The sequence below is a fragment of the Choristoneura fumiferana genome, chromosome Z (genome assembly GCF_025370935.1).
Source record: "Choristoneura fumiferana chromosome Z, NRCan_CFum_1, whole genome shotgun sequence".
Classification (NCBI taxonomy): Eukaryota; Metazoa; Arthropoda; class Insecta; order Lepidoptera; family Tortricidae; genus Choristoneura; species Choristoneura fumiferana.
Genome location: NC_133472.1, coordinates 19,565,551 through 19,591,773, shown reverse-complemented (window position 1 = coordinate 19,591,773; position 26,223 = coordinate 19,565,551). Strand labels below are relative to the sequence as shown.

Here is a 26,223-nt window from a genome sequence, read left to right as displayed (position 1 = left end):
ACAGTAGCGGGCATGGTAACGGTAGGGCGGGGGGTGCGAAGAATCACCGAGCTACGGACGTCTAAAGTGACATAAACCTGAAAAATGTGGTCTTGGAATATTTTTCACATTATTTTATGCTAGTTTGGGTAAGTGAAAACATAGAAATAGGTACCATCAGCCAAATATGTGGTCGACCATCTTAAAGTTGATAATCGTTTGCATGTCATAAAACAATAATGCCAATAGACGTGTCTGTCAACTTGAAAGTTCGACTTTAGTGACATATTCATTTGATAGGAATTTGTTTAAAAATTGTTAGACCACTTATTTGGCTGATGGTACTCGTGACACAAAAAAAATATGCTATTCTGAATATTTTATTAAAATACCTCTAATAAAATCGCCTTCCAGATACTATATGGAGTATGTTTGTAGATAGCTGGCATCCTAAACATAAAATATGCTCTGAAAACCTTGGCTGAAAATGTGAACTCATCGACACAATCCATTACCAGGTTCATTACAAACACTACTGATAGTAAATTTTCCACTGCAAAAAGAAATAGAATAACAAATTTTATCTACACCCATATAATAAACCCACCATTACGCGTTCAAAAACCATAGACAATGACCTGCATTACGACATTGGATTCTATTATAATACTGCTGTATCGTAATGGTCACTACGATACAGAAATCTCAATATTAATGTGATTTCATACATCAGTACAGTACCGGTGCCGGTGCCGGTGCGGTGGCGTGGCGCGCACAAGCAGGCGCAGGTTGTCGGGCGCGCATCGGGCGCAGTTCGTGTTGCAGACATAGTTCTCGTTGCAATGCAGGTCACTCTCAATGGTTTACGGAACACATGATAGAGGATTTAATATATGGAAAGGGATGGAGATAAAATATTGTATGCAACTGTACGTAATTAGTCCTTAAAACGCTCGACTCTTACAACATGGTCAAGCATTTTAAAATAGAGTAAAAGATAATAGAAGAGTATAGAAACAGTAACGAAAGTATAGTGATGACGCAGATTTTTGAGAAGGCTAGGTCTAATTAGCAACATGGCAAACTGCTGCCAAATCTCACTATACATACAAATTAAAGTTCAGTAGGTATATAAAAGCCTGCGAAAAAAAGTAAGGATTCGTTCATACCTAAAGCCAATCCCATGACAATAAATACAACGGTGTTGGATTTACAGAGGTACTTTAGTGTTTTGCCTGAACGTACTTCGGCAAGACAATACTCAAGTTGAAGTATTCCTTTTAAAAAAATTGAATAACTCTGCGCCAAGCGTAACAGCAGAATAGTTGAAATAAATGCTGTTCCGTTAAACAAGAAGTTTGCTGAAACAAAAAATCTAAACATTTAGACTAAATTAAACTGCAATATTTTAGCTTACTAATCAATAGCGGAGAAGCAGAGTAAAAATATTATAGTTCATTTTTATGCAAAGTAATGCCTAAATTAATCAATTACACTGCAAATACATTTATTGTTATAAAAAGTAACATTTTTATATTATAAGCTTGGATTATACTTTTGTCTTATCTGCAATGTTACCCCGGGACAGATAAAACTACATAAAAGCTTAATTATAAAAAAGGTAAATAATACATAAACAGAATACGTACAGAGACTGGCTAAAGTCAAATGATTACTAATCAACTGATATAGACCAAAGGTGGTCAAAATAGCTTGTCCCATGACTGTTAATGTGTAGTATAAGATGTATGGACAGTACAAATTGAACCTGAAAACACAAAAAAATTATAAAATTAAAGATATGTTTAGGGTTTACCACCAAAGGCTCACGATTCCCGTACCGCCTGTCCAGTTCATCATGCTGTTCAGTGCGCGATGGTACTGGCTGCGAAAGAGTGTCGCAATTTTTTGTGAATATAATTGTTCCGATACAAGAGTGGCCAATCTATATATCGACGGTTAAAAGTCTACTTGATTCAAGCGCCATTTTGAAAACTTTACAGGAGAGCATGTTAAATATTTGAAAAATCACTGTTCCCAAAATACTTAATAAAAATTTAAGTCATAAAGCGGCGTATTTTTTGCTCATTTTTGATACATATAATATAAATAAAATATGTTTTTTTACGAAGTTAGATGTAACTTGAGCCGTTTTGCACAATTTTCTGATCAGGGCAGAAAGATTTAAGTGCACAATACGATTTATATGTTCAAAGCAAATGGTTTAAGAGTCCACCCACGCCAAACTGCGCGAGCGGTTTTGTACCTCACCCCCGCGACCCCTCTGAGATAGATCGCGTGCAACCGCGATTTGTTCGTAGGCGTTATCTGACAGCGACGCGTTTTCGCGCGCAGCGCGGCGAAATACGGTACCGCTAAAGTTTATCAGAAATGTCAAAACGATCGTTTGTTATGGAGTTTGTATTGAATACGTCATATACTGACTGCTATGACAAGGCTATGACGTTACAATTTCCCACGTTCAAACTGATTCAATTTTATGTACTTAGGTACTTAGGTAATTCGTTTTTATTAACTTGAAAATCGCCGAAATTACGAAAAATGTGAAAATTCGGTTATTATGAGTATTTTCAAAGCTGCATTCCAATACAATACAATGACTCTTTATTGTACTCCGGTCTGAGTGGAGAGCCTTGGGAGAGGCCTATTATGTCCAGCAGTGGACGTCTTTCGGGTGACACAATACTAAAGTTCACCTAACTTTTATTTTCTTAGGTACACTTTAATTTAACTATGGCCTATGAAATACACCTACATTTCTAAAAGTGTATTAGTAATTTCTTGCTAGAGAAATACCTATATCAAAATATTAAAAATTAAGCAAGATATATTTCTCAAAATGTAGACAAAACTGAAGATAACTTATAATACCTATACTCATTTAGGTAGGTATACACTAAAATATGGATCCATTTGCAGATAGGTATCGATTTTTTATTTGAAAACCAAAAACCTCATTTGCTTCGTACAGTCGGATAAAACATTCAAAGGACATAACATTGCCTGGCGGGCAATTTTTTCAATCACAAGTGGACATTATATTGAGTAAAATTACCCACGTTTATAATTTTATAAAGCACTTACGTTTACAAACTTAAATTTTAATAAACACAAAATAAACATTGTACTTTGCTCTGATAACTGTTATTTTTATATGTTTTATGTACAATAGAGAGTTATATAAGCCCTTTATTGAACAAAAAATACTCATTCGTGACAATCGATTTTATAAGAAAATGGCCCTAAGGCAAAGTTGACGGTTTTTTGCCCAAAATTCAGAACCAACATAAAAAATACAACCGAATTGATAACCTCCTCCTTTTTTCTGAAGTCAGTTAAGCTCAGGCTTCTAATAGACTCTCGTTAATAATCCCCTTTTTACAGCCCTTAATGCACAATGTACTTTTGTGTCAATATTAGTTCCAATTCCAAATATTACCCGCTATGATCCTGTTACAACAAGGCCATAGTCGGTAGGAAAATACAAACTGAAATATAGATGCACAGAAAAACCAGAAAAAGAGACCAGCATCCTCAGCATGACAGAGGTGTCAACTTCTAGATTTTTTCTCGCCTGCTTGCCTAAATATCAAAATTTTCCAGGCGTTACTCCAAACAGGGGACAGGGGTCCTGTCAAAAATCAGCAATTTGTATTCAATCAGTGTTCTATCAATGTCGTATGTATACAAACACCTCTATATTATGTTTGAGTTTTCTAATAATTTTATCATATTTATGAGTTAAACGCTAATAACCAATAACAAATTATAACAACAACAGTTTGTATATGACACTAAAAACACCGATTGAATACAGAACTAGGCCACGTATGTCCCTTATTTTTAATAGGAAGTACCACCTACAAAACTTTGATATTTCGGCAAGTAGTAGGTCAATGTATGGTTAATTCTTAGAAAAAAAGTTAGAGGTGTCACTACTTCAAAACCAAATAAAAGAAATGTGTCTTTTTATTTGGTATTTTTTTTAAATTTATATGATTTTTGAGTGGCGATGTAAATCTATATAAAGAACAACTTTAAAATTTGAAACAAATCGCTTGATTACATACTGATAATAAATACATTAAAAAACAAAAGTCAAGAACTGACACAAGTAGGATATTCATACTCAACATAAATATTCTTGGAGATACGAGTACTCGCAGAAAAAACTGTGCCCATTTGATAAAAGGGACGGCTTACTAGAAAAACCAAACTATGAACTGTTACCTAACGACTAAATGCAATCACTTTGTCTGAATTAATAAATTATTTACTATTTTAATTGTACTTTAGATATAAAACTGGAGTTCCAAGAGTGGAGAAATTACGTATAAAGAAAGAAAGAAGGATATTTTATTAACACTAATACAAAAAGCACAAAGTGCAGTATTTGAACCTGTAAGTGAGAACTTTTTCTACTATTATAACGCATGTGGGCAATGTTGTCTAAATAACTTTGCCCGTTATAAAATTCAATCAATAAGTTACTTTGCCCAACGATTAATAAAGTAAATATTTGTTTTATATAAGTCATGTTATTTAGTGGGTGTCTCAAAATAATGTAGGTACTTACTGTACTAAAATAGTGCTTGTGTAGTGTAGATGTATCATCATCTGGTTCAGAGACCTCAGTGCGTTTTTTTACTGTAGAACATGTTAATCCAGGGTATTTATTACCTGTATGGCAAATTTCATGCAAATCCGTTCAGTAGTTTCTACGTGAAAGAGTAACAAACATCCATCCATCGCCATACTTAAAAAAAATGTTTAGAATTTTTTTTGTAGAGAATTTTATGTAGATTACTTATGTTTTAGAACATTTTTTGCTGTGGTTTACGAGTTATTTACGAAAAACTAAATGGGACTTTTACACAAACTCCTCCCCACCCGTTAGCTCTACCCCCACCCATCAGTACCTACTTTTAGTATGTGGTCTTAAACACCATCCCCTACAACTATGCCAAAATTGACTTATACGCGAGATTTCCCCGGAGAGGCAGTTTTTGGTCTTCGTTGGGTAGGCTATATACTCGTACCAGACACGTATTAAGTTTGAACACATGTCCTATATTCCTACTATGGTAGTTATCAGTTTATAAGTAATAGACAAAATATGGAGCCAATAAAACTATTTAGACTACTAACCAATTTTTCTGTACTTACCTAATTCTTGTAATAAACAACACACTTACTTTACAACTTCTGACATCTTCTGACATGTTGTCTGTCATTGTACGAGTATGAGGGCTTCTTGTTTTTTTTGTGCGTTATTTAATTTATTTCTCGGTGTTGACTATCCTAAAACACCTTAAATACCCAAAATACAGTGATAACGTAATTTAATAATAATTTCCTTACTCATAGATTGAGTGTTATGAAAGAAGTGTAAATGTAAAAGTTTTTTTTCGTAAATGAATTTTGTGGAGAAAAGCGACGCAGGTCAATCAGGCAGAGCACCTAAGCGCTCTTGCGTTGAAGTGACAGAGAAGCAATATGTCGTCGGCGTGGCGTAAGTCTTTGCTCATCAAAAATTTGGAAATAAAATAAATGCAAAGAAATTACGATTTAGATTTAAAAAATAACACGACAGATATTATTATTACGTTTTGTTTGTAAATCAGACTTAGTAATTTGATTATAGTGTCTTTATAAATAACGGAGTATTTTTGGTTTCTAAATCAAAGTAAGAGCTCACTTTGGCAATAAAATCTATCGAGCCAAATTAGTTTAATCGTGTTTTGAAAGCAACGACTAACTCAGGAATACGATCAAGATTATCGTAATATTTTTTTTATTGCCACGAAGTACACCAATTTTATACCACGTCTGTTTAAAAATAGCAGTGACTGGCGTAGGTCGCCTCTTAAGTTTATGTACACTTCTTTAAAAGATCAAGGACAAATGATTTTAATCGCCCACTAGGTAGAAACTGTTCATGGATAAATGATTTAACCGCTCACCTAGTTGTAAACTGGTCAAGCAAAAATGACTCAAATTAAAATAATTATTTATAAATTGTTTTAATCTCAAATACCTACCCGTGTTGATTGTGTTCATTTGTATGTAATTTAAACGCCATTTTTATTGCTAGGTGAAAGAATAAACCGATTTTTGTACGATATTTAGCATAAATAATAAACTAATATAAAGAAATCAAGCGACAAAAAGACTAAAAAGTGGTCAAGGAAAATTAGCACAAGTCAAATTGTTTCATATACTAGTTCTGGTAAGATTACTTCAAGTGGGAGAAATATTGTTGAACTGTTCAAGGCAAAATGATTTAAGTTACATGCGTTAAAAATTCTGGTTAAAGCTAAACGAATTAACATCCTATGTTTAATTTTATATGATCAAGTAAAAACAATTCAAATGTCGATGTCATTTGTTTCCATCCAAGGATAAATGGCTTAAGTTACAAACAGTAAAAAAAAAAACGTTCTTTTTGTGGATGTTATACATGCTCTGAAATAAACAACCAAATTCGCTACACTTGAATCCCCGTAAACCGGTATGATGCCCAAATTTTCAATGGAGCCAAGCGCCTACCTCAAACCCGGCTCAAACGACGCGGAAAAATTCACTGATTCCAATGATGTATGTAACTCAATATCGCTCAAAATGGCGCTTGAATCAATAAGCCTTTTAACCATCGATATATAAAAGAAGAAACTGACTGTCTGACTGACTTATAGATCAACGCACCGCCCAAACCGCTGTGGCCTAGAAACTTGAAATTTGGTACAGAGGTTCTTTTTATGATGTTAGTGAGCACTAAGAAAGGATTTTTAGAAATTCATCTCCGAAGGGGGTGAAATAGGGGGGTGAAGTTTATATGGAATTTTCTCATTTCTGGACTTAGAAGTATGAAAATAGGTGTAAGTATAAGTTCTCGATTACAATAAAAAAATATCTATTTAGGTGAAATGGATAAAATTCCCCCCAAAAGGGGTAATAGGGGGGTAAAGTTTGTATGGAAATTTTCTCATTTCTGGACTTAGAAGTATGAAAAAAGATGTATGAGTTTACGATTACAATTAAAAATTACTTGTCTGTGTAAGTGAAATGGTTAAAATTCCCCCCTAAAAGGGTAAAATGGGAGGTAAAGTTTGTATGGATATTTTCTCATTTCAGGCCTTAGAGGTATGGAAATAGGTATTTAAGTTCTCAATTACGATGAAATATTATCTGTGTAGGTGAAATGGATAAAATTCCCCCCTAAAGGGGTAAAATGGGGGGTAAAGATTATAAGGAAATTTTCTCATTTCTGGACTTAGAAGTATGAAAATAGGTATACAAGTTCTTGATTAGAATAAAAAATTATCTGTGTAGGTGAAATGGATAAATTACCTTTAAAGGGGTATAATGGGGGGTGCGATCTGTGGTCTTCTCGGATCTTTCTGTATGGCTCTGAATCGTGGTCTATTCGTGCGGCTGACCGGAAAAAGATCGAAGCGTTTAATATGTGGTGTTGGAGGAGGATGCTATGCATACCGTGGACAGCAAAGAGAACCAAAACATCCATTCTCGACCAGCTGAATGTCAGAACCAGATTGTCCACGACCTGCTACCAGTGAGTACTCGCTCGTATATCGCTCGAAGGGAGTTAGACAACCTCGAGAAACTCATATTGATAGGCAAAATAGAGGGGAAAAGGCCCAGGAGGACGGTCACCAACCCGATGGTCGGATCAAATTAAGGCGATCACGGGGCTCACTTTGCCTGCAGCGCTGATACAGGCCGAGGACAGAGTGGTGTGGAAGCAGTTCGTCAACGTCTCCGTAAAGGCTTTTCAAGACGGGCACGACCTTCAGGAATGAAGAACACGACGAAGAAGAAGAAAAATTAAAAAATATGCCCTGATAACTAAAGTACACGCGGACGAAGTCGCGGGCAAAAGCTAGTTTATAATAAATGCGTTTTACATGTGAAGTATACGGCTGTATGTGAACGTCGTACAGCCGTAATGGTGGACAATTGAGACTCCATAAATTACGTATAACAGAATCCCCGGGTCTGTCCGTTAAGTTTACGTAATTAATTACTACCTATAAAAAAAAAGTTCACGAGGAACTTTTAGACAATAACGGCGATGCTACACGGTTGCCAACAAGAAGCCTCCAACGGCGAGGCGCGGTGCGGGGTGGAGCGCAGCGCAGACTGTGAGCCAAACTGAGCGGTTGCTTGCTAGGCGGCATCTGTGGCGGCATTATCAAAAATAAACAGAACGCCACCGCCGCGCGGCAATTCGCTTTTTAATTCCCAACAATCGCGACTCGGTATAAGTGTGAACTAAGGCATCGATATTAAGTAATAATTATCTATATACTTACAAACTAAACAAAATTACGAATTCATCGTATTACTTCTTTTATTCCTTATTACGACTTCACAAAAAATGTTTAGAACCTCTTCGTCTGTGACCTTCTAGAGTCCAATGTTATCCTGAATGGACTATAGGCAGTAATTAATGCAGGTACATAATTATACCCACATTCATTTATACATACCTTATTATAGGAACGTACTTGCATATTACTTTTTTGTGACAACCCTGATACATTTCCAGTGTCTAGCCGATTGTCGGCATTTCGCGCTCAGACAAAGAACATTAACCACTGTACATTTTCTTACACTGTGATACTACCTTAATTTTCCAGACAGCGGTTGATTTAAAGCTTCAACTGGAAAAAACCCAGCCCATTTGCATAGCTGCAAAGGATATTGCAAGAATAAATGCATCACGCAAGGTTGATAATTCAATTCATAACTGTGTATCTTCATGTTATAAACCTGGTAATATTTATACAAGCAGAATAATTTCAGCAGTTCAGTTGTTGTTCGTTACACTAGAGTAGACTACAGGAACTGAAAGCAATATTGTGTAATTTCAATGGGTACAGTTACAGCTCGAGGTTAACACTTCTATAGGTTGTCATCATAAGTCGTGAATAAACTTGACGTTCTAGTTATTTTGTTTGTTTGTCAGTCAAATACTCTACCACTGCTTCAGTAACGTAAAAATAATATTTTACCGGGGAGCCTTGCGCGATCTTTTTTATTGATATGTCGGAATAATTTGTAATAGGGTTTGTAGTAAACAAAAACATCACCCTTTGACATACTCGCATTAATCAATGTATTCAGATCAGTTATTTTGATGTGAACCACACAGTATGTAGGGACGCCATTAATTTTTTGAGTGCACATTAATATGATATTAGTCATTAGTACCTATCACTTAGTTGGTTTTGAAGTTAAATAGAAAATAAATATTTTTCAGTGCTATTTAAGCAGAAAGATGATAGTTATGGTGTATATTCTGCCAAAGGCATTCAATTCATTCGATTGAAATGTCTGATCTAGCTAATAGGCAATATCAGCTAGTTTCTATGCCAACGGTTCCAAATTAGTTTAATATGATTATAAACAATTTATAGTATTATAAATCCCCATTAAGCTAACGTAACAGGGCGCGTTACTTTACCTAAAGACTCCACGATAAAATCCGGACATGCCTGATCTGGTGTATCATTGTAATGAATTCTAATTATCAAGCAGCACTTTTTAAAAAAAAATCATCATCCCAGCCTATATACGTCCCACTGCTGGGCACAGGCCTCCTCTCAGAACAAGAGGGCTTGGGCCATAGTTATGAAACTACATAATAAAAATATAATCAAAATAAAAAGTTGTGAGTTTTAGCTTTATATATTAGACTGTGCCTAAATTATTTTGTACAGCGTCTTCTGACGGTCTTGTCTAGGTTTTTATGTAAAGTTTATATATATTTTTTAAATTAGACAATCCACTTTTTAGCTTATAACATTTGTCTTTTCACGACAGCTAATATTTTTCGGATTGACTTCAGATTGAGTTAGTTTGAAAGTGTTTTACCTTTGGTGAATTTGCCTTTTTGACAGATAAATGCCGCCCATATAAAAACTACTTTTGGTAGAAAACAGTTACATCGTGATTTTTATTGGAAAGATAATATCCTAATGAGCGTAAAACAGCTTGTGAAAATATAAATAAAATTTTGGCATTGAAGTCGAAAACGAGTGAAAATTATCAAAAACGCTGTACCATGTAATTAAGGCACAGTGAAATACAAAAAGCTAAAACTCACAGACGCTCTAACATTTTATTGTGATTGTATTTTTATTATGTAGTTTCATAACCACTGACTATTACAAAAAAGTGCTGCTTGAATATTAGCATTAATTACGAAGTGTAGCAATCACGCTACAAACTTTTGTCTACGAATGTTGACGAGGCCTTCTTGGTTGTTATTTGTAATCTGAATGTACAATAATCTGGCTGGTTTGCGAATGTCATGTTTAAAAATCATTAGATTCGAATTCCTTTCTTGACAGATTATGTAATTGCTTTGTTATGACAAGAACTCTTGAGTCAAAAGAGCTAATTTCCTTGAAAATAATAACGTATTTTTAAACTCAAAGACCAAACATATGATCTTTATTCGTAATTAAAAGTTAAGCCGGTATTTTTCCGAACCGGGTAAGTGTCCTACATTTTAACATCTCTATAGTTTTCCCATTTTTTTCGGCTATGCAAATTTCTTATATTAATTACTATTTTCAGTTTTCCATTTTACCGGAATCCTACAATTGATTTGTCCAGAATAATCGAATTCCAACTGGTTTTTCATTTATGGACAATCACGCACACCAGCCACATTTCTATATTGTCGCCGGAAATTGGTAACGTACAACCTATTCATTTATCTTTCTTTCCTGAGGGATCATACAAGCTTCCCTTGAGCAGACCCTTTTTAGTGATATCGTTTATTGACTTTTACAAATAGAAGTGAAGAAGTGTGTTTGTTTTACTTTTTTTAACTGTGTTCCTTGGTTAGTTTGTAGTTATAATGACCAGTTTATTTTAATAATTAATTTTAATTTTAACTTTCTTTCTGGCCAGTTTTGATTACTTATTTACCTCTTTTTTCAAAATTCTAAATGAAGCATTTACACGCTTTAATACTTTTGGCATTCTTATTAGTTACTATAGACTATCTATCAGGGATTGTTTTTAGTTTTTATGTTGTAAACATTAGGTTTTATTAAAAACAAATATATAGTCGGTCATATGCAAAAATAGTGTTACTCAATAAATTGTTTATCCTTTTCGGCAAATCTTTTATTTACAAATTAATTCGTAATTTTTGTAGTGCATCTTTCTTGTTTTTGTGCTACAGAAGATACACCAGATCAGGCACACTCGGATGTTATCGTGGAATCCTTATTCGGAGTAACCTTGTCATGTAAGCATTATTGACAGTCACAACATTTAGAGAATATTGATATTTAACAGTTAGGGCGTTCATATTTCCTTCTACTCTGCCGGACGTCATTAAATATGTATAAAAATAATCAGTACCTACCAATGCATGTTGAAACTCGATTTAATATCGCTTAGCTCAAGTGGAGCATGCACGTGGAATTATCGTTTTATTTTTGTTTCTTTGCATTAAACTGTACCAATTCAATTTCGAAAGTTAAAACGCTTATAATTCAAGAACAATACTTAGCGTAGCTAAGGGGCGGTCCGACGGCGGTCAGTAAGTGCTACCTACAAAAATTTCTAAAACTGTGGTGTGTGGAGCTTTTGTTAAAGACTTTCGACAACGCATGCCCATTATGATGAAGTAAAATAATTTGCTGAAAATATTGACCACTGAAGGTTAATCCATTTTTAATGATTAATAATGCGCATAAAATGTTTTAAATTATTTATTCGTGATGTTTAAGTTTATACATATTCTTATTAAATAATCTCAAATGTTCAGGTTAGGATCTCCACTTGAGTAACGCGTTCCGTTTTAAGTGCTGAAATTACAAGATAAGCTAAATTCGAAAGTAAGTAAGTAACATTTCATTACACGCGTGGATATTTGTTTACAATCGTAATATTTTGAAAAATAGGTAGATTTGAGGCCAAGGGTGGTAGATAGCTAGAACGAAGGCGAAATAGGTAGATCTACCAAAAAGTTAGTAGATGTGACAACACTACTGGGGCTACATCGACTGTATTAACTATAGTTAGAACATGAAGCAACATAAAATAGATATTTGGATGACGTGATTTCAGTGTTTGCAAGTGGAAAGAATAAAATTTATTTTTTTACTGACTACTTAAGTACCTACCTAACTATTATATTAACTATTACTTACCTTATAATTATTTTTACTATTTTTATTTCTTACTTGTTTAACACATTGTACAAACATAATTTATTATATTTAATTTTATTTTAACAGTTTTGATTGAGTTTTGGGGTGACACCTACATACAATATCCGCTCCGGGTGTCACCCATACTAGCAACGCCACTGCCACCAACTACTGGATTCTAATTCTGGGCAGGGATATTTTGGTGGACAAGTATCAATATTAATTAAGAATGCACACTATTAATTAAAAGTGTGAAGATACAAAACGGATGGTGTTAAATTACAAAGTGTACAATTATTCATTTGTAACCTTTCGCGGGCACACAAAACCACGCATTGCCTGCCATCAAGGCTTTAAAAGATTTCGTGTTATATACTGCGCTAGAAGTTCGTGACAGCACAATAACAGGTTTTGTAATAAAAGAGATTAATCGAGTCGTGCTAAATTACAAGTTTTTATTTTAAATAGAAAGTGAATTACTGATCCACAGTCATTTGGAATGTCAATTCCCTTTCGTACACTTGAAGAATTTGTAAAATCCTACAGAATTATCTCTTGCATATAATAAATAAATCTGTAGATATAAAAAATAATCTAATATAAAAATATGAAAGCATAAAAAATTAACAACATAAGCGAAAAGTAAAAAAAAACCTCTTGTAATGTATGTGGTGACTAATGGTTTATTTATTTTATTTCTTATTTTTTAATTGGTATGAGAAATAGGCTCCCAACATCAAACCGCTATGTATTATGTATCAGAAGCTAAATTAACCAACAGCAAGACGGATTTGTTGAACCATTGTAAGTGTTTTCATGTTTTAATTTAACTATTCAATAAGATATTACTGCCGGATATCATATACCTATAAATTCTATTTTCCAGATCATCTTAAGGCACCTCCGGAGATATTTATGACGCCAATAATATCAAATGAAAGCAGTGGTAACCGCGTTACTTTTCAATCGGCTATGAAATTAACTATGATTATAGGCCAATTTTTTGGACTTATCCCCGTCATTGGTGTTAGCGAAACTGACACCAGCAAATTAAGGTTGGTAGGTTACTTGAATTATGTACTAGGAAGTCGTAAAGAGGAAATAAAGTGTACCTCGTCGTTGTTATACAATATTGTAAAATTTTCAACATACCTACTGTGAAATAATAATAGTGACTTAATATTATTAATAATTCGAATTGTGATTAATAAGGAAAGGAGCACTGCGTATAACTTACTACATACCTTCGATGGAAGGGTCATCTAAAGGTTCAGGTCTACAAAAACTCATAAATAATAATTATAACAATAAGATAACGTTATGCTCTCCATATTTAATGTCAAATTTGATAAGCTTTAAAATAACATATCGTATTTTAGTTAGTGTCCGCACAGTAAGCCATGTATTGAACTTTCCTACGCACGCGGCACAAAGACTGCACGCTCTCATTACGGTACCTTTTCATCGCCCAGATCCATATTTTGTGGAGCTCAGAGACTGATTTTAGTTCTCCGCATTTCTTTTTCAAAATCCTTTTCATAATACTCCAGTACTCTTCCACAGGCCGCAGTTCTGGACTATTTGGCAGGTTACATACTTTGGGTACCACCACAATCCCGTTTGAGTTGTACCAATCCATTACTGATTTTGCGTGATGGCTAAATCTGACCAAAACAGGGGTGGTGAGTCGTGTTTTCTTATACAAGGCAAAAAACGCAAACTAAAGAGGAAGACATTGATGAAATACCCTCTTTTTCGTCAGTTAAGGACTCTTTATATGCACAAAGAAAGAAATATTTACAAACGGATCAACTGGTTTTTAACAAAATTGAAGATGTTCACGTCCCATCAATTTTGGCCAAAAACTTCGTAATATGTGAAGACGGTGATGTAGAGAAAATAATTATCTTTTCTTCCCCGACTTCGACTAAACACATGAAAAATTCCAAAACCAGTTATTACTTCGGTGATGGAACATTCCGTTGCGTGCCCAAGCACTTCTATCAACTTTACACCATACATTTGGATTTATTTTCTAACGAAAAAACCACCAATGTCGTTCCAGTCATCTATGGGCTACTTCCTAATAAGAGTCAGGATACTTATGTCCGCTTTTTTAAGCTGATTCAAGAAAAACTGGAAATAAATATGCTTACTTTCAAATGCGATTTTGAAATCGCTCCTATGAATGCCGTTCAGATGGTTTGGCCCAATTGCAAAATTTCTGGATGTTTTGCTCATTACAATAAAAATATATGGAAAAAAGCAAAGCAATTAAATTTAACCAAAACTCGTGAAGGCAGAAGAACGTCTAGGATGATTTCTGTACTACCCCTGGTGCCAGCAGATTTAATACCAACTGCTTGGGATTCCATTACAAATGAAGCACCCAAATCTGAGGAGATGAAGGCTTTCGTAACTTATTTTGAATCGCAGTGGTACCCAAAATTAAATGCAGAAGTGTTAAGTTGCAGTCACAACCTGCACCGAACTACCAATGCTCTCGAAGGCTGGCATCGCCGTCTTAATGCTAGAATTCAAAAGAAAGCAAATTTTTTCCAGTTTGTTCTAGGTTTGAAAAAAGAGGCCACCCATTACGATTTCAAGATTAAAAGAAGCTTATTTGTGACACCTAAAAAAAATCGAAGGGGAAAACATATTAATTTCGATAAAGAGCTGAAGAAATTAACCCAGAAATTGGAAAAAAAAAACAAGTAACACCACAGGAATTAATGAAAAAAGTTATATACATTAAATTAAGGTTTTAGAGTTTGCTTCTGTCATAAGTTGATTTTTATTTGAGTTTCTTTTTTCAGCAACAAGTTTTTATATTTAAAAAGTGACAAACTGGTCCTTTGTTTAAGTAATTAGCAAAATAACTTCTTGTTTAAGTGATCTCGTTTTTATTATCAATACTAGCTTTCTGTACGCGACTTTGTCCGCATTAAATTAAAATATTGTCTAAAATGTTTTATTTTATTCCTTTTTTCTACGCCTGCCTAAAACACATCATGCCTATTCTGGTTCGCGGCCCAAAACGCCTATACGAGTAGTATAAAACGCTAACAGCCCAATTATCACTACGCCGACATCTGTATTGTACAAAAATGCATTAAGACTAAAACTGTTTGAGCTAAACGGGCTTAGGACTACGACAAGGTTTAGACTAATATGCTTTACGATCACCATGCTTTAGGGCTAAAATACTTTAGGACTAAAATGCTTTACGACTACCATTCATTAGAGCTAAAACGCCTTTAGCCTAAATCGCGTTTTGCCTAAGATACTTCTATTAGAAATATACAGATATTTTAAGTAAATGTTTGTTTTTTGTTTTATCCATGCAAACTTTTTATAGAAAAATCAAATGTTAAAGTATTCATTATAGCATTTGGGCACAAATGTAGGCAAAACGCGAGTTAGTCCAATTGCGTATTAGGTACATTATAGATATAGGCGTTATGCTGAATAGACTAACAGCGAAATAGGCGGATTAATATTATGGCCTAATGCTATATGAGACTGAAGTATGTATAGGCGAAACGCGACATAGGCTTAATGCGTTTTAGGCAGGCGTAGAAAAAAGGGACTAATCAAACATACAAAGATTCATTGAAATGAAAGTAATTAACCGGATCCAATCAGTTGTCGTCATTTCCAGAAGTTGTCAATTTGAGAAGTCGTCAGTCAAAGAATTCGTCAATTCGAGAAGTCGTCAGTCAAAGAAGTCGTCAATTCGAGAAGTCGTCATTTCCAGAAGTTGTCAATTCGAGAAATCGACAGTCAAAGAAGTCGTCAATTCGAGAAATCGACAGTCAAAGAAGTCGTCAATTCGAGAAGTCGTAAATGACCGCCGAAAGGGCGTGTAGAGCGCTACATCAAGGCGCGTAGAGCGCTACCTCCAGGCGCGTAAAGCGCTACCACCAGGCGCGTCGAACATTACCTCCACCGAGCGCCGGGTGTCTGCATTCTCTTCTCTTCGATCATCGGTGTCCGGTCTCCGTCAATTAATCTGTCAAACTCACTTACATACTCACTTACCCACTTATCACTCCATATTTTTTATGAAATTGTTGTAAATAGTTATTCTTTAATTTTGAATAAAGTTGTTATTCCGTTTTATTTTGTTGTTTGGTTGTTGTTAGGTTAGGTTTTTTTTCTTTTTAATTGTCGCTTCACGACAAACATAACTTCAAACAGTTCCGAGTAACAATTGTACCTACCTACCTGTAAGTCAAATTAACACCAATGAATCTCACACGCGTCGTTAAAAAAGTAATTAAGGTCACTGAAAAAAAAAACAACAGTATTTGTCTTGTATTCCTGATTTCGACAATATAGTGTCCAAACAGCAAAATTTTAGTGTTTATGGTGCTATACATCATTAACAATATTCAACAGTGGTATTCCTGATTTCGACAATATAGTGTCCAAACAGCAAAATATTTTAGTGTTTATGGTGCTATGCATCATTTATAATATTCAACGGTGGTATATCTATATATTTTTTTTACAGATTTCGTCTACTATCATGGAGATTTGCCTACAGCTTAATATCAATCATTGGACAGGGTTCCCTCGTGTGCTTTTGTTTTCTCAAGCTATTCACCGACTCTAACCCCAATTTATCCGCTAATGGTACTAATAATTGTTTTATATTACCCTGCAATACAAATAATTGTTTAATAACTGGTAATTATAAAGTATGCGACAGACGTACAAGCTAATATGCATACATGGCTTGGCAACTTGATTTGTGTCTGATCTGGTCGTCTATGGTTTATCTACTGTCTATCTGTTACACTTGTACGCCATTTAGTTAGACATCACTGTTGACAGTCGATACTACGAGTATCGATATATTGTATTTCAACAAAGACGCCATTAACCCGACCACATACATTTAGTGATGTGAAAACCTAAAGCCAAATTAATCTGTTCAGTAAATCGATTAATTTATTAATTGAATAGATCAAAGTATTTCTGTCTATTTTATTGTTGGAACCTCTTTGAGGTAATGAACACTCTCTACGTAGTTTATGTTATTAAGAAGAATTATTCATGTCACTCATATTGGTTTGATCTTATTGTTTGTGAGAAAGCGGAGTTCAGCTTTAAATAAAATTACTCTTCGGAAGATTAGTGCCCCTTTTATTTCACAGGTTATGGGCCCAGCACGCTTCCACTGCGACTGGTAGATAATTATTGTCATGGTTTATTGTAGTCGGTTCAATTTTTTGTTATGTTTTTTTTTGTAAATGAATAGTAGCAATAGTGTGGTAACACTACACCGTTGTTTTCTGTGAAAAGATCATAGATCAAGGGCGACGACAGTTAAAATTACAAAGGTAGGTCTTGTTTAATCGCCATTAACCAAGAGCTACGTTTGTTTTTAAATACGTTGTTGTTACAGCATCTTTAGTATTTTACTCAACAAATTGCGTTACAAGTATCCTGTTTCTACGACTGGCACTGACGTGGCCGAGACTTAATCAGCAAATTGCCAAATCGGAATCTTCTGATCCCAACAGAGATAAAACACTAGTAAAAAAATGCAACATTTCATGTATACTTGTTTTATCTTTGGCTCTTGGTAAGTGATAATTCAAGCTAGCAAAGGCTAATCACTTTGTTGTCCGTCCGTCCGTCCGTCTGTCAAGACCCTTTTTCTCAGGAACGCGTGGAGGTATCAAGCTAAAATTTATATCAAATACTCTGGTCTACTGTCCCTTGGAGCTGTGAAAAAATCAAAGTTCTAAGCCAACGCAATTAAAAGATACAACCAGCTGCAAATTTTCGAAACTCGCAAAGGAATCAAAACCTACAACGTCTTATAGAACAGATAAAGGAAAAATTGCGTAAATCGTAAATTTTTAGTTACATCATATTATATTAAGAGTATTTTTGATCATTTTAAAGTTACTACCTACAGGTTTAGGCCGCCTATTGCTTACCTTGTAATTTTCTCTGTGTACCTGTTTTCTGTATCGCTTACTGTTTCTGGTGTACAATAAAGAGTAATTGTATTGTATTGTTTGTACAGAACCCTCGGTGCGCGAATCCGACTCGCACTTGGCCGTTTTTTTAATATATATTTTATTACGGTTGCAGTGGAACACTTGCTCTCCGATCTGTCTGGGCTCGCAGGTGCCATAGACTGCCATCAAGGTACCAGCGTCGCTGAAGCCTTTATAACGGGCGGCTTCCCTTGGATCTTCAACTACATTAAGTACAATCACATTATTGGGGCTGTTGTGCAAGTAGGTATACATTTTTTATCTTTGTGTTTTAACACATTGAATCCTAATTTTCTAGAATGGTGAGATAGGGCTTAATCACGGTCAATTATAATGTACAAAAATCGGCCAAGAGCGTGTCACACGCCCGAAATAGGGTTCCGTAGCCTTACGCAAAATCAAGTAAATTTTTTTAAGGATTTAGTATTTTGTACGGAATATTCCAAGTTTAGGTATATTTTATACCTTAGGCTGCTAATTACTCTTAAACTTCTCAAGAAGACAAAACGTTATAGTTTTCCTTGTAAGTTTATATAATTACTACCATCCTGAATTTTTTTAAATTTTTCCACCCACAGGTTTAGAATTTGGGGGGGGGGGACGCTCGATTTTAATGAAAATTTGCACTTTTAAGTAGAATATTTTGCAAACAAATCACTGAATCGAAAAATCGTTGTAGCAATCCCCTAATAGTTTTAAAAGACCTTTCCAACGATACCCCACACTACAAGGTTGGATGAGAAAAATCACCCCCACTTAACGTACATGGCAGGTAATCTAAAAAAAATTTTTTTGAATTTTTAATTGTACTATTTTGTCGGCATAGCTTACATAATATATTCGTGCAAAATTATAGCTTTCTAGCATTAATAGTCCCTGATCAAAGCCGCGGACGTAGATACAGACGGGCAGACAGACAGACATGGCGAAACTATAAGGGTTCCATTTTTGCCAATTTGGCTACGGAACCCTAAAAAGATAGGGTCAAATAGGGTGCGCCAAAGTTCACATAAAACTTCAAATGGACTCTTTTTTCGCATCCTCTCGTCCTTTTTCGCATTTGTACTGAGAATGAACAAGTTTGTATTTGTAACTTATGCGAAATAAAGATTTCTTGTTCTTATTCTTAATGTAATTACTGGAAGTCCAAAAATGTTTCATATACAATTTTATATCATAACTATCACAAATCATAGAGTTATGTTACTAACGAGAATACCACCGAATAATTAAAATTAATTACCTCAGTAATCATATCAGATTCTCTTTCGACCTACTTTATATTCACATAGTAAAGTAGTAGGTTAAATAGCTTAGTTTAGAACTGAGATCCCAAAGAAGACAAGTGACCCAATAATATGTATATTTTTTCTAAAGACTAACAACAATTTTATTAAAAATTTAAGAGAGACAGGGAGAGTGATGTATGATTTGTTAAGGAATTGTGTAAATGAGATAAGTATTTAAAAATATATTATTTTTATTACCACTTTTGATTTGCAGTTTATTAACATTCAATTTACATTTAACTGGAACTTCTCAGACTTGTTTGTAATTTGCATCAGCCTATACCTGACGTCAAGATTAGACCAAGTGAACCGCAGGATTTTCGCTGTTTATGGTAAAGTTAGTACCTACCTAACAATAACCTTTAAATGTGTAATTTTAACCGACTTCAAATAAGGAGGAGGTTTCCAATTCGACTGTATATTTTTTAATCAATAAGTTTATACAGTTTATTCCGGGGCCATGAGCAAGGGTGGTGAAAGGGATGATGGGGATATTCACACTGAGTAACTTTTAGTATGGGACCTGCCCCGAAAAAGAGATAGCTAATTGGTCGCTAACTAACCGAAATGTATGGAATAGCAGATTTTTTTTGCCATTTCGTGGCTGGTCCCATAGTTAAAGTTGCTCAGTGTGAATCTCCCCATCACCCCTTTCACTCTTGCTCATAACCCCAGAAACACACTGTATATAATGTTTAAAACTTTTGTGATTTTCACTCAATACCACAAACGGGGCTGAAAATCGTTAAGTGAACAAGTCAGCCATAGCCGAACATTTATTGGACTCAGGACCAAACCACTGGATTGAGCGTCACAATCCCAAAATTCTGGTCTATTCCGACTTGTTGGACTTTTTTCCCAGGTTACATTAATAATGCAGAGTTAATTAAATGGAATTAAATGGAATGTACCTAAGTATAAATATTTTTTAATAGGCAATAGTAGATTGATAACCAAGGGTGAAAAGTGACTCATTTCACCTGAGATATTTCGAGGGGATATATAGTTATATAGTTCGAGGGGAAATGGGTAATTTCACCCGAGTTAGACACTACTTTTCATTTCGACACAACTAACAAATATTTATTCCAACTGTAGAGGCAGTATACGGAACTCTTTATTAGGTATCTATATATTCTTTTATTAGGTATCTATCGATATATTTTTAATATCAAACATTTAATTTAAGATCGTAATCAACACATTTGATCCTATCTCTCGCTTTTTTCGTGTTGAAGTGAAATGACAGTTCAAAGTAAAGTTCAAATATTTGGAATTCAGTGAGTAGACCCAACAATGTACATTTAAAAAAATAATTAAAAAGTTACTTTGTCTCACGGAGTGAGAAAATAAAATCGAATGCAATTAATAGAAGGAACTTAATTTCAATTCCTTTGCCTATTAAAAAAAAAAATACATAAGTATATTACAGTTAGTTCCATTAAATTAATTCTGCATTATTGATGTAACTACTGGGAAAAGAAGTCCAACTAGTTACATTAAGGAAACCCTCTTCGTTGAATATACCTAACTGCTGAGGAAAAAGTCCAACTAGTTCCATCAATGGAACTAATAATGGAACTAGTCGAAATAGACCAAAAATCTTTCCACGGAACGTCGTTTCTACTCAAGAATGGTGCGTGAAGCGGTTGAAATAAAAAAAAATCACGGTTGAAACTTTTAGTCATTTTTCATCTTCGTGGAATCCTGTTATAACTAAGTGTTGGCGTCGCGATGAACGTTCGGGGGGACATTGTTAGTGTTGTGTGTCGGTGTGATGGGGTGATAAATAAAAATGACCAAGTGCGGGTAGTTTGAGATACGAGTGCCGGTACTAATTGTGATCAAGTGCGGGTAGTCCGAAGGACTCGCGCTGCTAGGCAGACTTGACACCCCACACTTCAGTCTACTCGTGACCACGGCCACTGTAATGTTGTCGAAACGTCGAAGTAAATATTGATCGTGCGTTCAGCGTGATAAGTCCCGTTTGTGGTATTTTAATTATAAATAAGTTTATTATGTAAGTAACCTGGGACAGAAACAGTGTACATAAACAATTTACATATTTCCAATATATTAAAGCTAGATATCGGTGCGGGCTCTGTCCACAGTTCGCGCCCTTGTCCTTCTGGCGTACAATGCGCGAGGATTACAGTCGGCTTACCTACCTGGTGAGACGGGTCGACGACGCTATAGGAGGCATCATATTCATATCTTTCGCAAACAATCTGTTTTTCATTTGCCTCCAGCTATTACATACTCTTACGTAAGATATTTTTAACTTCACCTTTAATTAAGTATAATTTAACAATGTCAAGCTTCAACTCCCTTTATTCAATTCTTGTTTTATTTTCTTCTAAAATAAATAGAATATTTTTTAAATAAACGCTTTGTATAGATAGTGCCACGAGAGTTGAATTGAAGTGAATGATTACACACACAGCTACAAAAATAACTGAAATCAAAATCCTGCTGTCATTACACGACATGTTGTAGCTGTGTGTAATCATTCACTTCAACTCTCATGGTACTACCTATAGTTACGGGTACACATCTCAAATCCTAATTTTAACAAAAACAAGGTATTAAGGGGCTACTCGAGGTTTTCATCGATTTTTGACAAGTTTTGAATCGTATCATCTACTTTTGCACTACAGATAGAATTATAAGTCAAACGGCTATCGGTTCTCCAATCTTTTATCTCCATTTTTGTCTACCGGATTTTGAAAAAAATGAATACTTAATTTTGTATGATTATTTCAAACATTGTCTGAAAAAACACTTATTTCTTATCTCTATTGACGTCAAAGATCTAACATATACGAAATCTACATATTTGAGTTCCTCTTTGACGTTTCCAAAAAACTGGTCGAGGGTTTTCATTTGGAACTAATGAACACAAAAGTTATGCAGTTTTTTGGCCTAAAATTGTACAACTTTGATGCCAAATATCTCGAAAACAGTGAACTTTGAAGTAAATATGGGATACTATATTGCTTAAGACCGTTGTTGTTAATATAATAAGCTACAAAAATCATTAGAAAACTAAGGAATTCAGATCGAAGGTCATTGGCACATGGGATCCCCTTAATAAGTTTGAGTTGTCTTTTTTATATTTGTAATTTCAAAAAGTATTTATTTATAAATTAGTACCGTATAGGTTGAGATTCATCATTAACTAGTCAATTGATAGTCACACTGTAATTTTGAATAAGAGTATATCTGCATATGGGTTACTTAACAACTTAATTTCCAATAGGGACGGAATCAACGCAACTCCTTCGTGCAGAGTTGGAGAGCCCGATGAAAGGTACTTAGTATCATTTTATGACACCTCAATGTTGTACTTCCGACAAACTACATGCAGTTTTGGTTGTTCCGTGCAAAGAACCTTGCCAAAGTAGTGGGGTTGTGTCTTTTTACATTTTTTATCTGTTGTGCATCTTTCTGTTTGCTTGTGTGTGTCTATATATGTGATGCTTAGATTTTTATTTCGCTTTTTAACAGTGTGCGGTGTTGGGACGTGCTGATAAAATTCTAGCACTTCTTTTACGGGCGAGATCTGAAGCAAGTGATGCTTCAGATATTGAAAATAAGATATTGCATGAAAATCGTTACGTGATTTGTGCGAAACGAAACGAAACTGGTGACAAGAATCACGTCACTGTGTGAAGCGTTTTGTGACTGGCATTGTAACTGAGTATTTAACGTAAATGAATATATCGTTTTATACTTATACTCAACTACCGATAAAACGAGCAATACTAGATGTGTCAATTTATACTTTCTCAGCTTGGTGAACACAGTAAATCATAAGTTGACATAATTAGATATTAAGTTATTGCCAATGGATACCTATTCGTGCACAGAGTGAATAATTTTATAAGTCGTCAGCAGTCCGAACAATATTAAACCACAAGACTTATTCCTAAATTCAAATTTCTTTAAACGTATATTTTGACTTATCAACGTACGATATACACGGTATATAATAATCCCTTGTTATCTTAGTAGTATTTACATTTATAGACCGGGTCAGACCAAAAATATGTTCTTTATTGAATAACCTGTTGGAATTCCAAATATTTTGAATAAACATCTTGAATTGTCAACATATTTGCGAGACAACGAAATCGCCTTATCTAGATTATTTCTAGATATTTTGTTATTTCCAAGTTAAGGCGGCTCATTCAAAATTTGTATGAACAAAATAAAATGTATCCATCAAGTAATCATTTTTGGGTACTTTGAACACGGTATGTACCTACAGACATCAGTTTATATAAGTTCAGTCAAAATCGACACAAAAAATCGCTAATCTCGTACAACATGATGTATCTGTGATTTTCCCTGATGGTCTTGAAACGACAGAAACCCTCCACGATGTACGCTGTCGTACTTTTGAAAAGACAGCAGCCAACGCCAAAGCGAATCTGGTTCGTTTGCTACCAACAACAGAGGCTGCGTCGTATCACCACTACCGCACATACTACCAGGTGCAATGCAAAAGTGGTTGGGAGTGGAAAAAAGACCATCAACCGGAGTTTGGAATTGACCTTGGCTGGATTTATGCCTATCACCAGTTGGTAAGCTCCTGCCCCCTTAAAGCTCCTAAACCTCCTCTCTTGCAAATGCAAGAAGGGATGCAGATTTGGATGCACTGGTAGATGCCTGAAAGCAGGGCTCAGATGTACTGTGCTGTGGCAATACCTACCTGCTCAGGGAGAACGTGCCAGAACGCTGTTCTTATCATTATTGAAGATGACGACAATGACAAGCCTTAAGACAACCCTGACGATCAACCAATACTGGAGTACTTACGTAATTGGGAACGAAGAGAATGACCCTCCAATAGTGGAAGGCCTACTATTGAAGAGAAGAGAACAACGTAAGTTACGGCCAGGGCCATCAAAAACAAGGCGACGAGTTTGACTGTCTAATTTTATTGACTGATTAATTGATTAAGTTACTGTACTTTTGATTACTAATGTTTATATTAAATATTTCACCGTTTATTCAATTATTTCAGGCCTTCTTTTCCATTAAAAATAAAATAATAGGAAAGGTTGTGAAACATTTCTGGAAAAATGCTATCTTACCTTGTGTTTTTTTTAGATTACAAGATTTTATTTTTTTAGATTACGAGGCTTACAGACCTAACATGGGTGCATATTAGTACACGACAATGGGGCCCCACGCACTTAAAACTTGGGTTTACTTATAATCTTGGGTTACACCGTTTAATCTTGCAGTTTTAAAAATCTTGTCTTACGAAAGTTGAAGTAGTATTTATATAGTCGAGGCAATAAATATATGTACGTTACTTAGACATCAAAAACATATATCTATACACCTATATGATACTAACTAACTTTACATGTATTTGACTCGATAATTTTGTATAATAGATATTTATGCCCTCTACTGTACGCAGATTCAGAATTATTCTTCACAAATAAATTGTAGTTTTTATTGAAGTAAATATAATTTTGATTGCAGGCCACTGCGGGGCTATGAGCAAGCGACATATTTCGTGTATTCTTTTGGGTTCCTGATCGCGCGCTCGCTGGCTGTGTCGCTGATTGCGTCCCGCGTGCACACCGCTAGCCGGGAACCCGCGCAAGCGCTGTACTTCGTGCCTTCCACGGCGTACTGCGTAGAGGTAACTGATATTTATACTCGACTGCACGTAGAAGGGTTACCTATGTTTTTTGGTTGCAACTTTCAAAAAGTGATACGAATTGTCTTATATTTTATGCCTACATCGGTTTTGTTAGTTTTATTGTAAAAATAGTTCCTTATTCGATTCCAATGTGATATATTGACTTAATATCCCGTTGTGCATAAGAATGCTTGAAATCATTCATTATAGTACGAGATTACATAAATCTATTAAACCGATCAGTTGGTTGTAGGTGTTCGTAGACGAACTGTTCGTCAATCGACGAATTGCAGAATAATACAAAGGGCCATAATAAATCAATTAATTTGTACTCAGGTTCAAAGATTTCTGGATCAAATACATGGTGACACGATTGCTTTGAGTGGTCTTCAATTCTTTAATGTGAAACGTGGCCTGGTATTGACGGTAAGTTTGGTCATCTTTTAAAAATTAACTAGTAAAGTTAGGTTTCATAGCGCCATAACATCTTGTTTTTTTATTTCAGATCGCTGGAACAATAGTGACTTACGAGTTGGTGTTAATGCAGTTCACAGGGGTAACGCCAACGCCACCGCCATCTACTGTCACTGTTCCAATATTAATTAATACGAGCAGGTTCACAAATAACTTGTAAAAATATGTTTTCCTTTTTGTGTTCATGTAATTTGAGGATTGATGAACACTGTTGACGAAACGTTTACTGCCGAACCACTTGATTCCTAACACACCGTAGAACTTTGTCACAATGTGACAAATTATTTTCATATAGTCGGGCATTACGGTACATATCACTACTTATTTATGTAATTTTCTGTGAAAAGATTCCACAGTAGGTACTATTCATTTGGTTCGCGAGCAATATTGAAATTGTTTTGTGATATTACTTTTAACACAAGTAAAATGTGAAAAAAAGGAACTTAACAAAATTAATTCGTTTGACAAAACATGTTGTAATATAAAATATTTAAAAAAAACTAGCAGGTAAATTGTTGTGCAGCAATATGTGCTAGTTTATTAATAAAAGTTATTATTAAAAATAAAAATCAGTATTATTTTCT

At 34.9% G+C, this 26,223-nt stretch overlaps 2 protein-coding genes across 2 annotated transcripts in view; one reads left to right on the top strand and one right to left on the bottom strand.

The window, feature by feature from the left end:
• Positions 1-8,742, bottom strand: part of LOC141441105 (gustatory receptor for sugar taste 64f-like) — a 28,243-nt gene extending 19,501 nt beyond the window's left edge. The window contains exons 1-4 of the mRNA XM_074105757.1: positions 8,648-8,742; positions 1,629-1,747; positions 1,149-1,340; positions 372-532 (exon numbers count right to left, since the gene is read on the bottom strand). Of these exons, the coding sequence (XP_073961858.1) occupies positions 372-532; positions 1,149-1,340; positions 1,629-1,747; positions 8,648-8,742 (567 nt within the window). The remainder of the gene's footprint in view (positions 1-371; positions 533-1,148; positions 1,341-1,628; positions 1,748-8,647) is intronic.
• Positions 8,743-12,884: 4,142 nt separating this feature from the next.
• LOC141430923 (gustatory receptor for sugar taste 64e-like) lies at positions 12,885-26,151 on the top strand. The gene is made up of 11 exons (XM_074091815.1): positions 12,885-13,001; positions 13,084-13,252; positions 16,714-16,835; positions 17,611-17,790; positions 18,309-18,457; positions 19,718-19,840; positions 21,615-21,769; positions 22,763-22,813; positions 25,003-25,165; positions 25,502-25,591; positions 25,671-26,151. Exons 1-11 carry the CDS (start codon positions 12,944-12,946, stop codon positions 25,797-25,799), a joined length of 1,389 nt encoding a protein of 462 aa, XP_073947916.1. The 5' UTR covers positions 12,885-12,943; the 3' UTR covers positions 25,800-26,151.
• Positions 26,152-26,223: the final 72 nt, after the last annotated feature.

Coding starts and splice junctions, on each gene's coding strand:
- LOC141430923 (XM_074091815.1), top strand. CDS start 12,944: ATGTATTATGTATCAGAAGCTAAATTAACCAACAGCAAGACGGATTTG. Junction 13,253..16,713: donor ACTGACACCAGCAAATTAAG/GTTGGTAGGTTA, acceptor TTTTTTTTACAG/ATTTCGTCTACTATCATGGA. Junction 25,592..25,670: donor AACGTGGCCTGGTATTGACG/GTAAGTTTGGTC, acceptor TTTTTATTTCAG/ATCGCTGGAACAATAGTGAC.